The sequence below is a fragment of the Cladosporium halotolerans genome, assembly GCF_011745625.1.
Source record: "Cladosporium halotolerans strain TM138-S3 chromosome Unknown Sca12, whole genome shotgun sequence".
Lineage (NCBI taxonomy): Eukaryota > Fungi > Ascomycota > Dothideomycetes > Cladosporiales > Cladosporiaceae > Cladosporium > Cladosporium halotolerans.
This window is the reverse complement of record NW_027191463.1, coordinates 324052-338679: the sequence shown is the minus strand read 5'-3', so window position 1 is coordinate 338679 and position 14628 is coordinate 324052. Positions and strand designations below refer to the sequence as shown.

Below are 14628 nucleotides of genomic sequence, written 5' to 3'. Positions count from 1 at the left end.
CCACTGCCGGCTTCCGCTGTGGATCTCAGCCCCGTCAGCCCCCTCGCGACTCGTGAGCAGCTTGCGTGTGTGAGACGCAGCCTGTAACGCCGGAGACACGCCTGATTGCGCTGTGTTTGGCACATTCCCGATATACGCGCTCTATCTTCACGACTGCCATTCTCTGGGATTACCGCTGGCCATCAGACAGCATCCATAGAAGAAGCGCCAACACTCCATCTCCTTGCCGAAGCCCCTCCCAAACCTGGTCGACGCGACACGACGGCGGCAAAATGACGTCTCAATCCGGCAATCTCGCACGCTATCTCGCCTCCCTCGCTAGTACAGCAAGGTCCCATCTCGCCTTGGTCGCGAAAAACAAAGCAAACTCGTACTCTTCTCGCTCCAGCCCTGCCTTTCCAGCTATCGTACCATGATCCAGTCCCCTCTTTAGACACCCTCGTCTCTCATTCTCTCAGTACACAATGGGGCAAGCCACCCAAGAGCTGCTCATTCCCTTCCTGGGCGCTCTGCAAGCCTCTGTCGCTGTTCTCTTGACCATCTTCGCCGGTGTCCTGGCCTCGCAATTCCAGCTGATCGGCGCCGATTCGTCCAAAGAGATCTCGAAAGTCGCCGTGCGGTTATTTTTGCCGGCACTCCTGATCGTCAACGTCGGAAGCCAACTCCACGCTGATACCGTAAGCATCCCTGCTGGCCTGCATTGATATCCCGGGCGAGCTTTAGATTTCGAGGTGGACATGGCCATGCGGTCTGTATCCACAATTAGTTACACTTGACCATGGCTACAACAGCTTTGTCGTGCACCGTTGTCTTCTCAAGATACTGGACTGATGAGCCATTGGCTATCAAGCAACATGGCTACACCGCGAGATTATCACCAAATGCACATGTTTTCGGCGCCGCCCAACCAGAACGCTAACGGCATCGTCAGGGCATTCGCTATGTTCCCATTATCTTCTGGTCCATCTTTTACCAACTCGCCTCCCTAGGCATTGGCGTTGGAGCAACAAAACTATTCCACCTCCCTCAATGGGTCACCCCAGCATTCGCCTTTAACAACACCACCAGCCTCCCACTACTGCTGGTCCAATCCCTCGACGCCTCCGGCATCCTCTCCAGCCTCGACTCCTCCCCGGACGTCGTCGACCGCGCCAAATCCTACTTCCTCGTCAACGCCATGATCTCCAACTCCTTCACCTTCGCCCTCGGCCCCAAATTCCTCGACACGCCCGAAGACACCGAAGCCTCCGACGACCAACAAACCCCGCAAGACCCCCTCAACTCCCCCTCCGACTCCGCCGCCCTCGAATCCCAACGCGACTCCGCCGCCGCCGCCAACGAGCAAACCTCCCTCCTCCCCCACCGCACCGCCCGCACCGCAACCCACAGCCAATACGCCCTCATCGCGCGCCTTCAAACCCTCTACTCCTCCCTCCCCACCCCCCTCCGCCGCCTGCTCTCCTCCCTCGCCCCCTTCCTCAACCCCCCCTTCATCGGCACCTGCCTCGGCGCCCTCATCGGCCTCGTCCCCTCCCTCCACACCCTCTTCTTCGCCGACCAGCAACACGGCGGCTACCTCAACGCCTGGCTCACCGCCGCCCTCAAAAACGTCGGCGACCTCTTCGCCGCCCTGCAGGTCATCGTCGTCGGCATCAAGCTCTCCTCGTCCCTCCTCAAGTGGAAAAAGGGCGAGGCCTCCGGCGCCATGCCCTGGGGCCCCTGGGCCGCCGTCACGCTCGTGCGCTTCGTGCTCTGGCCCGCGCTCTCCATCCCGCTGGTGTACGCGTGCGCGACGCGCACGGGCTGGCTGGACGAGGACCCCATGCTGTGGTTTGCGATGATGCTGATGCCCGTCGGCCCGCCGGCGCTGAGCATCACGGCCATGGCGGACGTGAGCGGCGCGGGCGAGGAGGTGAAGTTGGGGATTGCGAAGTTCTTGACGGTATGTGCAGTATCTGGATGTGAACCCTGGTTTAGGGGGACGAGGCAGCTAATAATGCGGTTGCAGGTTTCGTACGCGGTCTCGCCGCTCATATGCTTCTCGGTCGTCGGGGCGCTGAAGGCGAGCCAGGCGGCTGCGGCGTGAGTGGAAGAGTTCTTTTAAGAGATGCGTCGCCGCATCGCATCGGCGAGCCGATCGGCACCGCCCTGAATCGGAGGACCGTGTGGGATCCTATCGCCGGAGACGTCGTTCGCTGTGGAAGATCGGCGGGCACGACGTCCGAGCGCGAATCCACGCCGCCATATGCCCAGAGGCGTGCACGATGTGTAGACGCGTAACACTTCCGATTGCCTCACAGACAAATTGCGATGGAAGATGAAGGTTCTTAATCACATAGTTCTGCATACTAAAAGATACCCTTCACTGTAACACAAACACGTCTCGCGTTTCAAGACTCGCGATCCCCGTCTACGCAAAGAATCAAAAGACAGCCGCCACTGGGGGTATTGTCCAGCGAACGAGCACAGTAAAGCAAGCAAGCAATCGATTCAGCGTGAGGAAAAAGGAAAGCCGCCGCGAGCCCCCCACCCGTCCCTAAGGCGACAAGGCGATAGACCTGACATCGCGTACATGAGGAAGTGCACAGTTCCTCTTGCCGATGAGACTGAGACGTCGGCATCCGAGAGTCGCCGGGACTTCCGGCTGCGTCCCCCCTCCTGCGCCGTGGCGAAAAAGTGCGGTCATGCAAGGATTAGTACAGTCGGGGTCGGGCCTGGGTCAGAACTCCGCAGGCCGAGGAGTGCCATCTGGTTGCGATCGAGCCGCTTTACGCGGCAGGCTGGGGAGAGACGTGCTTCGGCGCGCGGCCGTAGACGGCGGTGTACTCGGACACGTAGCGCTCCGTGTCTTTGCTGGCGAGGTCGTAGAATTTCTGCACAGAGGTCAGCGTCCGGGCCGCAGTCAGAACAAATCCGCAGGGGAAAGAGCGTCGTACCTTCTTCTCGCTCTCGTCCAGAGCCTTCCACTCCTGAGAAACGTGACCCGCGCGTTCATTGTTGGCCACGTTTGAGAAGTCGCTGCTGCCCATGCGGCTCGTGAAGTACTGGTTCCAGGCGGTCATGGGCCTCTTCACGCTGCGCTCGTCTGAGATCAGGGGGTATTTGAAACGGATCTTGCCCGCGGCGTGCAGGCGGTTGAGGGCGCGGCGGGCGGTGTTGGCGATGCTGATCTCTTCGACGGTGTGGGACTCCACCCAGCGCTTGTAGGCGGCGGCGGATTTCTCTTTGGTCGCGTTGGCGAGTTGGTTGTAGTGCTGTGGGAAAGAAAGGAAGTCAGTAAGCGCGTCGTTTTTCGTCACGGGGCCGTCGATGTCGGCACAGCGGGACTCACAGCGTGCTGCGAGGAGGACAGGGCCTTCCATTCCGAAGCGATGCCTCTTGAGATCTCGCTGAGGGTAGCCTGCTGCTCCGCAGGCGTCATCTTGTTGGCCATCCCGCTCTTGAACCTGTCCGCATGCTCGCGAATGAACTCGGCGTAGGCGTTGGTAGTCTTGTACACTGACTCGGCCGGAATCGGCAGCACCGCCTTCTTCAACTCCTTCACCTCCGCCTTCTGCAGACGGGCCTTCCGCTTCTCGACTTCCTCGGGCGTCAGCTCCCGCTTGGCCTTCTTCTTCTTGGCATCTGCGGCCTTCTTCGCCGCCAGCTTCTTCTTCTCCGCGAGCTTCTTCTTCGCAGCCGCGTCGCTGGCCTTGGTGTTCTTGGTGGCGGTGGTTTTTGGGGCACGCTTGACGGGCTTGCTGGGCTCGCCGACGGCCTTCTTGGGGCGACCGGCGAGGACTTGTGGCGCTTGGGTGAACGTGCGGATGCAAAGGCTGGTCGGCGTTTGGGTGCGGAGACGCGCCTGGAGCGGTCGGCGCAGGGCCACCGCGATCTGGCGGCCGAGCATTGTGGGCGAGATTGGGTGTGTGTATGCGTTGGGTCTATGCGACGGCGACGTGCGGTGGTTTGGCGGGTGGTGGTGGTGGTGGAAGCGGGTGCGAAGGTGGTGTTTCCGCCGTGCTGATGGTCGTGTTTGGGCAGGACGCGATGGCTGGAGCAGAGTTCGAGCTTGCTTGGGAAGCTGAGCTTGGGCCCCTGAGCACTACGTAAGGAACCACGGGAACCCTGCTGATACGCGAGCCGGCCATGTTCGCGTGGTGTTGAAACGCTCGGGAGTGTCAATTGTGTGTGAGAGCGACGCCTCCATGCAGAAGCTGCGGATGTGCCTTTTCATCTCAGGCATCCAGGGTGAACAGGCGCATTCCCCATTCCACGCAGCGCCTCACGTGCCTGCGCTCTGGACAATCAGCCTTGAATGCAAGCGTGGCAGCGCGCGATGGCTGATGGATGCGCTAGGCCCAACTTGGCTGTGGGGTTAGGGTTAGCGCCAACCAACGCGGATCGCTGCCTCGGGCAAGGTTGCAAGGCTCGAGCGCCAAATCTTCAACTCCCACCTTCCTTGACGACAACCTTTCTGGCAAATTTGCGGCCTGCGTCGCGCGGAATCATACGGCATCCAACCAGGGCTGGAGGATCACAGGGGCAAGGTTAGTACAGAAAGGTGCCGGAGTTCGTCAACGGGACGTGCAGGGTTTGGACAGTGGCCAAAGAGCTGTGCGTGGAGGCATCAAGTTGCAAACATCAAACGAGGATACGGCAGGGCGGACACGAGTACGGGCAGCCGGTCTGGTACAGCGACACCATCACTTGCGGCGGCAACAATGGCGTACTCACCATCCCGCAGAAGCGAAGACCGCTATGTGCGTGATCGCCGCGATGACCGCGGCACCAGGCGTCGGTCTCGCAGCAGAGAGGTGCGTGATTGCTCGCGTCCATCGCGAGGACCAGCAGCCGAAAAGAGATCACCCCACCTAACCAAACAACAGCGCGATCGCGACTCGTATCGCCGCCGCGACAGATCTTACGATCGCTACGACGACCGCCGCGACGACAGACGATATGGACGCCGCGACCGATCCAGAGATCGCAAGAGGTCTCGCGACAGAAGCCCGGTGAGAGACAGGCGCGATGAGAGAGACCGTTACCGCGACTCTCGCGATGCCTACGATAACCGGGACAGGAAGCGACCGAGGCGGAGCAACTCACCTAAGCGTGATGATCGTGCGCGTGACTCTGGCAGAGACAGGCGGACAACCGTGAGAACAAGTGAAAGAGGCGACGAGGTACGTCAAAAGGGTTTCTCTTGCACAATGGGCAACTTGCTGACCGTTCAGACCCCTCGTCCTCCTACGGCAAACACGGACAATGCTGCTGCTGACAAGCAGGCCGAAGAGAAGAGGAAGCAGGAAGAGAGGCGTGCCAAAATGGAAGCGTGGAAAGCCAAACTCCTCGCTGATAAGGCTCAAGAGTCTCCTTCCGCATCTACTCCTCCAACCACCACCGCTAACAACGCTTCGTCGAACGACCTTCAACCTGCCAGCAAGCCAGACCCGAAGGAAATTCAGAAACGACTGAGAGCGGCAAAGGCTAAGCAGGAAGATGCGAAGAATGTTCCACTCGGTGGCGATGTGGCCATCCCAACCCCAGCACCGGAGCACTTAGCCAGTAACGGATCGGTTGGCTCCTCGGGTGCTACGCCAGAGCCTGGTAGAATCACTGCCAAAGTGACTGGTTTCGGATTGAACAAAGCAGTCGCCGGGAAAACAGAAATCCAGGCCTCTAAAGCCGCGTCAGCATTGGACGAAGGGGAAACGTCAGCAAAACCAAAGCTAGGAAAACTCCCCTCCCTCCCGTCCGTCGATGTCTCGATGGATGCGATTCCCGACAACACCGAAGATGAGGATGATGACGGCAATGATCTGCGTAGTAATGACGATGCTGACAAGGCGAATCGTGAAGCTGTGCAGAGACGCGCCCTACAGCTCGAGAGGAGTGCAAACCACGATGATCCGGCTGCCAAATCCGTTGACACAGCCAAGGATGCAGGTTCAGCCATGGACGTCGACGAAGACGATGAGATTGACCCCCTCGACGCTTTCATGAATTCACTCGAGGACTCGGCCAAAGACTCAGATCCCCTCGACGACGTGCAGTTTGGCAAAAAGGCGGCTGTCGTCTTTAATGGTGACGATGAGGGCGACCTTGATGCCATTGGTTCTGCTTCTGATGATATTGCTGCCATGATGAAGAAGACTAAAAAGAAAGACTTCATTCAGGTAGATCATGCAAAGATGAACTACCAGCCCTTCCGCAAGAACTTCTACAACGAGCCCATCGAGATATCGGAGATGACCGATGAGGACATCGAAGAGTTGCGAGCCGACCTCGACAACATCACAGTTAAAGGCAAGAACCCACCCAGGCCGATTCAGAAGTTTGCACAAGGCGGTTTTGGTGCGCATATTATGCAGATCATCAACCAGCTGAACTTCAGTATTCCAAGTTCTATCCAGGCACAGGCTCTACCTGCAATCATGTCCGGCCGGGACACTATCGGAGTGGCCAAAACTGGATCCGGAAAGACCATGGCTTTTGTTCTTCCAATGTTCCGTCACATCAAGGACCAGCCCCCTCTCGCGACCCTCGATGGCCCGATTGGTTTGATAATGGCCCCTACTCGCGAGCTTGCAGTACAAATCCACCGCGATTGTAAACCGTTCTTGAGGGGGCTCAACCTCCGCGCTGTCTGCGCATACGGCGGCGCCCCGATCAAGGATCAAATTGCGGAACTGAAGCGCGGTGCTGAGATTGTCGTGGCTACCCCCGGCCGAATGATCGATCTTCTTTCTGCCAACAGTGGTCGCGTGACCAATCTCCGTCGTGTGTCTTACGTTGTGATGGATGAGGCCGACCGCATGTTTGATATGGGTTTCGAGCCACAGATCACCAAGATTCTCATGAACATCCGACCCGATCGACAGACAATCCTTTTCTCAGCCACCTTCCCGCCCAAGATGGAGGCTATGGCGCGCAAGGCTCTTCGAAACCCCGTTGAGATCCTCGTCGGTGGTAAGAGCGTGGTGGCTTCAGAGATCACGCAAGTCGTGGAGGTTAGAGAGGCTAACACCCGCTTTAACCGTCTCCTGCAATTGCTAGGCGAGATGTTCGTGCAAGATGACGACGTACGTTGTTTGGTGTTCGTGGAAAGACAGGAGACTGCCGACATTTTGTTCAAGGAGCTCAGCAAAAAAGGCTACGCTTCTGTTTCTATCCACGGAGGGCGCGAGCAAATCGACCGCGACGAGGCTATTCAGAACTTCAAGCAGGGTATCTTTCCTATCATGATTGCTACCTCTGTTGCTGCGAGAGGCCTTGACGTTAAGCAGCTTCGTCTGGTTGTCAACTTTGATTGCCCGAACCACAACGAGGATTATGTTCACCGCTGTGGTCGCACAGGTCGTGCGGGAAATACAGGCACAGCAGTTACCTTCGTTATGCCGGATCAGGAGCGCTTTGCCGCTTTCTTGGCTAAGTCTTTAACCGACAGCAACCAGGAAGTGCCCGAGGATCTGAAGACTATGGCGGAGAAGTTCAACAAGAAAGTCGAAAGCGGTGAAGCGAAGAAGTACGGTGGCGGCTTCGGCGGCAAAGGTATCGAGCGCTTGGACGCCGCTCGCCAGGCTGACGAAGCTCGTATCCGCAAACAGTACCGCACCGAAGACCAGCCCGAGGAGGAAGACGCGGGCGAGGCGAAGAAGGAGGGCGGAGAGGATGCCTCGGGCAAGCCTAAAGAGTCAACCGAGTCTTTGCTCCCTGCTCAACTTGCTGCCATTCTGAAGAACGCCATGAACGTACAGAAGGCCGAGACGCCGCCGCCGGCCGCTAACGATGGCCAGAAAGCTGGCGGACGCCCCAAGGCTCTCGACCCCATGGAGGCTGCCCGTCAAGCCGCCATGAACATCACGAACCGCGTCGGCGGAAACAAGAGTAAGTCGAAACCAAAGTTCCTATCTAGATACATTGAGATAACACCCCTCCCAGGCGCCGCCCGCCCCGGCCAGCACGTCGACAACCACGGCCCCGACGCCGGTGCCTTCCACGCCACCCTCGAGATCAACGATTTCCCCCAGCGCGCCCGCTGGGCCGTCACCAACCGCACCAACACCTCCAAGATCCTCGACACCGCCCAGGTCTCCATCACCACCAAGGGCAACTACTACGCGCCGCCCAAGGTGCCCGGCGAGGGCGAGCTGCCCAAGCTGTACATTTTGGTCGAGGGCCCCACGAAGATTATCGTTGAGGACTCGATGGCGGAGCTGGTCAGATTGCTGAAGGAGGGCACGATTGCTGCGCTCGAGGGCGAGTCGAGTAAGCCGCAGGCTGGTGGAAGGTATAGTGTTGTTTGATGGGGCACATCGATTCGGGGGCAATTGCGGGCTTAATTGATTGGTTGGAGCTTTTGTATTCGAGCCATTGTTCGACAGCGATCGGAAGTGAACTCAGCAGCTCCAACCAAGACGGTGTAGCATCAGGAATTATGTCAAACACATCCAACATCCCACTGTCCTCTCGCAAAAAGCCCGACGTACTCTAACAGCCAGCCATGACATCCTGCACGTATCAGCAAGACAAGCTAATCAACGTCATCTGCGCGCGCTATCAAGCTACCTACTCTATTCGCGCATGCGCCAGGTACCTGCCGCTATATTGCTCACCCGTCCCCGCACCCTACCCTTGGCGAACGCCAACCCCCAGCCCCGCCGATCGCGACTTTCACGACGCTCTCTAAAAGTCTTGGACCACGCAGCGCCAATGCCGCCTGCTATCGCGGATCAGGAAGGAGCCTGTGTCCCCGCGAGGGGTCGTTATCATCTCTACGCTCTGAAGCGCTTTCCTGCGCTGCGAAGACGTCAGCTGCTTGGAGCCAAGAGGGAGCATGACACCTGCTGCTTTGGGGAGATGGAGCGCGAGTGGGATGATGTGGGGATGGAGGTATGTATATAAGGATGCTTACTGACGGGGCGGAAGATTCGGTGATTTCGAGCAGGCGATTGCGTCTGGTCTTGTACGTCTTTAACAATCGCACGATATGAAGAACGCTGTATTGAGCGCCCTGCTCGTCTCTCTGGCCGCTGCGGCGCCGCATCTCGAGCCCCGGGCTGCTAGGTATGAGGGCTATAAGGTGCTTCGCATGGAGACTGGCGGCGAGCTGGAGAGGGTGAAGGAGATGCTGTCTGGGTTTGACTATGAAGAGTGGAGTCATGATGCTTCGAAGCATATTGACTTCTCGCTTCCGGCGGACCAGGCGAAGAAGTTGAAGAGTATGGGTGTTGAGGTCAAGGAGTTGCATAGTGATCTGGGGAAGGATATTGCCGATGAGGGGAGGCCGAGTAGTTACAAGAAGGGTGAGTACGGACATTCTTTGTGACGATGGCATGGCTGACAATCGATCCAGGCAAGAAGAAGCCGAAAGACCTCCCTGACATCTCATGGTACGACGGCTACCACTTCTACGACGAGCACCTCGAGTACCTCGACGATCTCTCCAGCGCCTTCCCCAAAAACTCCGAAGTCTTCACCGCCGGCCACTCCTACGAAGGCCGTGGCCAAAAGGGCATCCACCTCTGGGGCAAGCGCGGCAGGGGCAAGAACACCGCCATCCTCTGGCACGGGACCGTCCACGCCCGCGAGTGGATCACGACCATGACCGTCGAGTACCTCGCCTACCAGCTGATCGACGGCTACAAGAAGAAAGACCCCGCCATCAGGGCCTTCCTCGACGCCTACGACTTCTACCTCATGCCCGTCGTCAACCCCGACGGCTTCGTCTACACGCAGACGCAGGACCGCCTCTGGCGCAAGAACCGCACCCCGCCCGCCCCCGGCGCCAACACCTCCCACACCTGCTGGGGCGTCGACCTCAACCGCAACTGGCCGCACGAGTGGGTCGGGCCCGGCTCGTCGAACAACTCCTGCTCGCTCACCTACCGCGGCCCCTCGCCCGGCTCCGAGCCAGAAATGTCCGGCATGCAGCACTTCGCCGACAAGCTGGCGGCCAAGCACGGCCTGAAGCTCTTCATCGACTGGCACAGCTATTCGCAGCTGATCCTCAGCCCGTACGGCTACAGCTGCGAGGCCATTGCCGAAACAAACGAGGAGCACGTCGACCTCATGGCTGCGACGGCCGAGGCGATCGAGAGCGTCTACGGGACAGAGTACGTGTACGGGCCGACGTGCCAGACGATCTACGCTACGAATGGCGGTAGTTCGGATTACGCCTATGATATTTCGGGCGCGGAGTGGTCGATGGCTTTTGAGCTGAGGGATACGGGCAATTATGGCTTTATTCTGCCGCCTGAGCAGATCCTGCCGAATTGCGAGGAGATTTGGGCGGGGATGCAGGTTATGCTGTCGAAGTTGTAGAAGTAGTATGGGAAGAGAGATTGCTGTTAGACGAGCAGTGTGTGTGATGACAGCAGACATATCTGGTGATTGCATCAATTGGCCTGGCCTCTATGAACGATCAACGCAAAGTCTATATGATAGTACGAGCTTCCAATTGACATCCTGAGAAGAAGGGCAAAACGCGAAAGGGGTATTAACAGGATCATGATCCTTCGTGGAAGGCTTCGAAGAAAAAATTTCTTGACAATAGCCTCAGTACTTCATCCGCACCTAGTGTCGCTTCTTCTGCGACGGCCTCACCCATGCATTGGGCGGCTTCGCCACCCTGACGATCTTCGGCGGCAGTGGCGGAGTCGGTTCCGTATTCGTCGTCGAGACATCGTCAACCACTGTAGTAGGCGGCGTGGGCCACTTCCCCCCGTTCTTCAGCTTGATCATCCAGGAGGTCGTGAGAACCATCAGCCTGTCGGCCGTGCCTGCCCAATCTGTATCAGGGACATGGCCGATGACCTGGACGCGCACCCGATCATCATACTCGACGTCCCTGAATCCCCTCATGTCGACGGTAACCCCGTCGTCTAGCTTCCGACCACCTCTCAGTGAAACGACCAACGACTCACTGTCCTCGAATGCATGGTCTTTGATCTCGGCTCGTCTGCTGGAGTGTTGTCCTGCACGACGTCCCAGTGCCGCTCCCCGATCTCGGCCTGGCGGTCGCCGTCGTGGCGGCAGAAAGGGACGCACGTCAGGCCGTAGTCCGATTTCTGGATGACGAGGAGCACTTTTTGGTGGATGCTTGTGTTGATTGGAGCCTGGTTGGCGCCGTGGTGTATGATGTGGATGATATCGAGCCGCGAGGGGTTTTCGAGGTGGACGCGCTTGTACTGCTCATACTTGGGTTTGTCGCGCGCGTCGGCCTTCTCGATGAAGCCGTCGAGGTTCTTGAACGTGCCGTGCGAATCGTGCTGCTCTACGTGTTGATCGTTGGCGTTCATTCGGCTCATGGTGCTTTCGGGGCTGGAGAGCTGTTTATCTTCTGTTCTTTTGGAATTATTATCGTTATCGCCTGAGCCGGAGAGATGGAAAAGAAGACCCATTCTGTTACTGAGAAGGCTGTCTTGATCCCCTTTAAGAGCAGATGGTGGAGGCTTTGCGCGCCCTTTTCATATCCGCTGGTACCTCATGCAGCTTGTGACAGAACCAGCCACATTTCAGGCTACCCTCAAACTACTCTTCAGTATCGATACGTACTGGACACTGACGCGGTGGCGTGACGGTTCATATGGGCCTTCCCAAGGTATCGGAACGGGCTGTGTTGATACTCCAGCCGGGAAGGCCGGAGTCGAGATGCTGAAAGTCAATTCTTTCCTTGCAGGATCCTACCTATGAAGTGAGTGTGGCCGAGTCATTCAGTCAAGAGACCACAAACGATGCATGACGCTGCGCGAAGGCCATTGTTCTGTCCAGGCCTATTCTAGAGAAGCTATCGAAAGAAAGTCATCTTGAGTACTCTTGACCTTAGACGAAAAGGCATAGGCGAACACAACTCGTCACAAAACGGATGGTACAGACCGAAGTATCCTCAAGGTACCGTCTCGGCCAGGCTGAGCCGATTTCCAACATGATGATGGCGCAAGGCTGACTTGTGACAGCTGGGCTCCAGACCAAAGCATCTGAAGGCTTCAAGCGCATGACGCCAAACACATGTTTGGCGTTCTCCTACCTGCATGAAAGTTGCCTTCGAGCAAAGATACAGCTTCATCCGATCGTCCGAGAGCCTTCATGAGCTTGACGACGCTTGTGGTCTTTCCTTCAAGCTGCATAGTGTTTCGCGTACCCGCCTGCTTCCATTCCTTCTGCCTGCGGACGTGATACATGAGAAGAAGTGTGTGTCGATCGACCCTCAGGCAAGGCCGTAGAACGCCTGGGCCACGACGGAAACCCGCTCGGCCCGTGTGCGGAAGGAGCATGTTCTTCACGTGCAATGGCAAAGTTGGTTGCCTACGACGCAAGGCAAACCTCGAAGGCTGAGCCTCGTATGGGAAAGATGTAAGTACAGCGCGTGACACCCGTGCTGGAATGGCGGAGTTTGCGTCATTGAGGACCGAGATTGGCCAAAGTCGCATTGTCATGTAACTCTTGCGCCATGCGCTCTTCACACCATCTCACAAGATCGCAGTGACGCTTCGACCGAAGGGGACGACAGCGTGGTCTGATAAAGGGAGGAGAGCGAGCCGGCCAGCCTGAAGAGAAGTCCAGAGATAGATGTATCCCGCAAGTACCGACAGCAAGGCTGAGCTTTGCCGCAAGGCGCAAGACCGGCGAGTGGACCCTAAAACCCAGAGCGCCTGAGGTCGTCAAGGCAGGTCATCACGCGCATTGCCGCGATCCGTGGTTCTTGAGCATGCAAGCCCCGCCACGATGCAGCTGCGCGAAGCTGAGGCCGGTACGCGGACGTTGTTTTCGATTGTGCGAGACTGCGCATTATCTCGTGATGGGATTCGATTGTGGGTCCAGGCAGAAGCAGATAGATGTTGATGTTGAAGGATGGCTGTAACGTTCGTGAGGATACCTGAGGCACGACATGGAAGGACTTTCCGTGAGGTATAGGGTCACCTGTTTTTTGCTGTGCTAATGTGATGCAAGAGAAAAAGATATTTTGTAAAAAGAAAAGTCATCTGCGCTTTGTGCCACACCTGTATACTTAAAAGTCATCTTCAATTATCTCATCTAGAACAGCTTGTGCTCAAGCGTCATGTCGTTCTCCGGCTCCAACCCAACACAAGCCCTCAGCACATTAACCAGAGCACTCCTCTGCTTCGCAAGCGCATTAACAACGGGCGTGCCCGGCGGGGTCAGCGGCGCCTTGAGCATGTAGCTCAGCACGCTCAGCACGGAGTGGAAACCCTTCCACTCACCCGCGCCGTGCGCGCGCCAGGAGATCCTGGTCATCATCTCGGCGACGACGACGAGGTCGATGATCAGCGGGGCGGCGAGCAGGGAGTCCTCGCAGACGTTGAAGAGCGAGATGGTCTGGTGGCCGCCGAGGAAGATCTCGGCGTAGTACTCGTCGAGCGCGCGCTTGTTGTCGCCCACAGCCGGCATGTACTTGATGACGACGGTGTGGTCTGGGTGCTCGCCTTCCTTGTAGAGGGTTGTGTTGGCGGCGACCATGTCGTCGACGACGTTGGACTTCGAGATCTCCTTGCTGCGGAACTGCTTCTGCGAGGACAGGTTCTTGCCGTCGTTGTTGCCGAGGTGGTTGTAGGAGGCGATCGAGGTCAGCTTGATGCCGGCGTTGATCATGAAATCAACGAGGGCGGACTTCATCTTGGTCTGACCAGATTTGAAGTCGTCGCCGCCAATGAAGGCCTTGTGCTGCTCGGCAAGCTCGATGCAGCCAGGGACGAAGGTGTTCTGGGGAGAGCCGTTGATGAAAGGCGCGTTCTCCTTGATGCAGGCGACGGCGAAGACGGTGCTGGGAGAGACCTCCTCGTGACCGATCTCGATGGAGTGCATCAGGTTCTCAGCGGTGTCATTGACGCCGGGAATGATGTCCGCGTAACGCTCCGTGTTGGCAGTCCAGAGAACGATGACCTTGTCGAGGCCGTTGGCAGACTTGAAGTCCCGGATGTCTTTGCGGAGGTGCTCGACGTGCTCCAAGCTGGCCTTGGAGCCAGGGACGACGTTGTCTGCACGGTCTTCCTGGTTGGCAGCAATGAAGTCTGGGTAGTAGATGCTGGGCAAGGGCTTGATGGTAGCCATCTGCTTCTTGACGAGGCCCTTCAGGGTCGGCTCGAGGACCTTGGCACGGTCCATGGCGGAGGCGAGGTCCATACCGCTGATGTCCCAGCCGCCGATGGCGAGGTCGTTCGGGTGGACCATAGGGAGCATGTCGTGAAGAGGCACGTTGACCTCGCGGCCGGTCTTTGCATCAGTGCCCAGCTTGACAGTGGACGACATGACGACAGAGCCATAGTAGTTGGCGGCGCGAGGACCCTCGCGGGTGTCCCAGCTCAAGCCCTGACGGTTGGCAAGGATACCAGCGGTGACAGTAGTACCGTTGTTGCCACCAAGACCGACAAGCATGAGGCCGACCTTGCCGACCTTGCGCTCCGTCTTGAAGTCGTAGAGGGTCTCCTTAGGAGAGGCGACATACTTGCCGTCGGTCACATTGACCTCGGTGGTACGGTAAGTGTACTTGCTGGTGATGTCGGAGTCCGTGTACTGGACGTTGGGGGATTGAACGGTGAAGAGCTCCGGCTTGGAGTCAGTGGTGTTGTGCACAGTCGTGCCAACGCTGCTTTCGAAGCCAGTTGCACCTTCAGCGTGAGGGGCCAT

At 57.9% G+C, this 14628-nt stretch overlaps 5 protein-coding genes across 5 annotated transcripts; 3 read left to right on the top strand and 2 right to left on the bottom strand.

Moving 5' to 3' along the window:
• The first annotated feature begins 17 nt into the window (after nucleotides 1–17).
• Nucleotides 18–2379, top strand: WHR41_04109 (uncharacterized protein). Its single transcript, XM_069372715.1, has 3 exons — nucleotides 18–677; nucleotides 932–1942; nucleotides 2009–2379. Exons 1-3 carry the CDS (start codon nucleotides 465–467, stop codon nucleotides 2084–2086), a joined length of 1302 nt encoding a protein of 433 aa, XP_069230116.1. The 5' UTR covers nucleotides 18–464; the 3' UTR covers nucleotides 2087–2379.
• On the bottom strand, nucleotides 2306–4133 carry WHR41_04108 (uncharacterized protein). Its single transcript, XM_069372714.1, has 3 exons — nucleotides 3332–4133; nucleotides 2937–3254; nucleotides 2306–2873 (listed from the first exon to the last, which is right to left on the bottom strand). The coding sequence occupies exons 1-3, from the start codon at nucleotides 3887–3889 to the stop codon at nucleotides 2769–2771; spliced, it is 981 nt and encodes a 326-aa protein (XP_069230117.1). The 5' UTR covers nucleotides 3890–4133; the 3' UTR covers nucleotides 2306–2768.
• A 297-nt stretch (nucleotides 4134–4430) lies between these two features.
• WHR41_04107 (uncharacterized protein) lies at nucleotides 4431–8460 on the top strand. The gene is made up of 4 exons (XM_069372713.1): nucleotides 4431–4796; nucleotides 4869–5165; nucleotides 5217–7869; nucleotides 7924–8460. Exons 1-4 carry the CDS (start codon nucleotides 4704–4706, stop codon nucleotides 8286–8288), a joined length of 3408 nt encoding a protein of 1135 aa, XP_069230112.1. The 5' UTR covers nucleotides 4431–4703; the 3' UTR covers nucleotides 8289–8460.
• A 175-nt stretch (nucleotides 8461–8635) lies between these two features.
• WHR41_04106 (uncharacterized protein) lies at nucleotides 8636–10536 on the top strand. The gene is made up of 2 exons (XM_069372712.1): nucleotides 8636–9287; nucleotides 9338–10536. Exons 1-2 carry the CDS (start codon nucleotides 8972–8974, stop codon nucleotides 10303–10305), a joined length of 1284 nt encoding a protein of 427 aa, XP_069230113.1. The 5' UTR covers nucleotides 8636–8971; the 3' UTR covers nucleotides 10306–10536.
• Nucleotides 10537–13017: 2481 nt separating this feature from the next.
• Nucleotides 13018–14628, bottom strand: WHR41_04105 (uncharacterized protein; the record flags this gene model as incomplete). Its single annotated transcript, XM_069372711.1, has 1 exon — nucleotides 13018–14628. One exon carries the CDS (start codon nucleotides 14626–14628, stop codon nucleotides 13018–13020), a length of 1611 nt encoding a protein of 536 aa, XP_069230114.1.

What these genes read in the sequence shown, in the direction of transcription:
- WHR41_04109 (XM_069372715.1), top strand. Translation starts at nt 465, where the DNA reads ATGGGGCAAGCCACCCAAGAGCTGCTCATTCCCTTCCTGGGCGCTCTG. An exon ending in GCCAACTCCACGCTGATACC is followed by an intron (nt 678 to 931) that starts GTAAGCATCCCT and finishes CGGCATCGTCAG; the next exon opens with GGCATTCGCTATGTTCCCAT. An exon ending in GGATTGCGAAGTTCTTGACG is followed by an intron (nt 1,943 to 2,008) that starts GTATGTGCAGTA and finishes ATGCGGTTGCAG; the next exon opens with GTTTCGTACGCGGTCTCGCC.
- WHR41_04108 (XM_069372714.1), bottom strand. Translation starts at nt 3,889, where the DNA reads ATGCTCGGCCGCCAGATCGCGGTGGCCCTGCGCCGACCGCTCCAGGCG. An exon ending in TGTCCTCCTCGCAGCACGCT is followed by an intron (nt 3,255 to 3,331) that starts GTGAGTCCCGCT and finishes TCTTTCCCACAG; the next exon opens with CACTACAACCAACTCGCCAA. An exon ending in TGGACGAGAGCGAGAAGAAG is followed by an intron (nt 2,874 to 2,936) that starts GTACGACGCTCT and finishes ACCTCTGTGCAG; the next exon opens with AAATTCTACGACCTCGCCAG.
- WHR41_04107 (XM_069372713.1), top strand. Translation starts at nt 4,704, where the DNA reads ATGGCGTACTCACCATCCCGCAGAAGCGAAGACCGCTATGTGCGTGAT. An exon ending in GTCGGTCTCGCAGCAGAGAG is followed by an intron (nt 4,797 to 4,868) that starts GTGCGTGATTGC and finishes ACCAAACAACAG; the next exon opens with CGCGATCGCGACTCGTATCG. An exon ending in CAAGTGAAAGAGGCGACGAG is followed by an intron (nt 5,166 to 5,216) that starts GTACGTCAAAAG and finishes CTGACCGTTCAG; the next exon opens with ACCCCTCGTCCTCCTACGGC.
- WHR41_04106 (XM_069372712.1), top strand. Translation starts at nt 8,972, where the DNA reads ATGAAGAACGCTGTATTGAGCGCCCTGCTCGTCTCTCTGGCCGCTGCG. An exon ending in GCCGAGTAGTTACAAGAAGG is followed by an intron (nt 9,288 to 9,337) that starts GTGAGTACGGAC and finishes CAATCGATCCAG; the next exon opens with GCAAGAAGAAGCCGAAAGAC.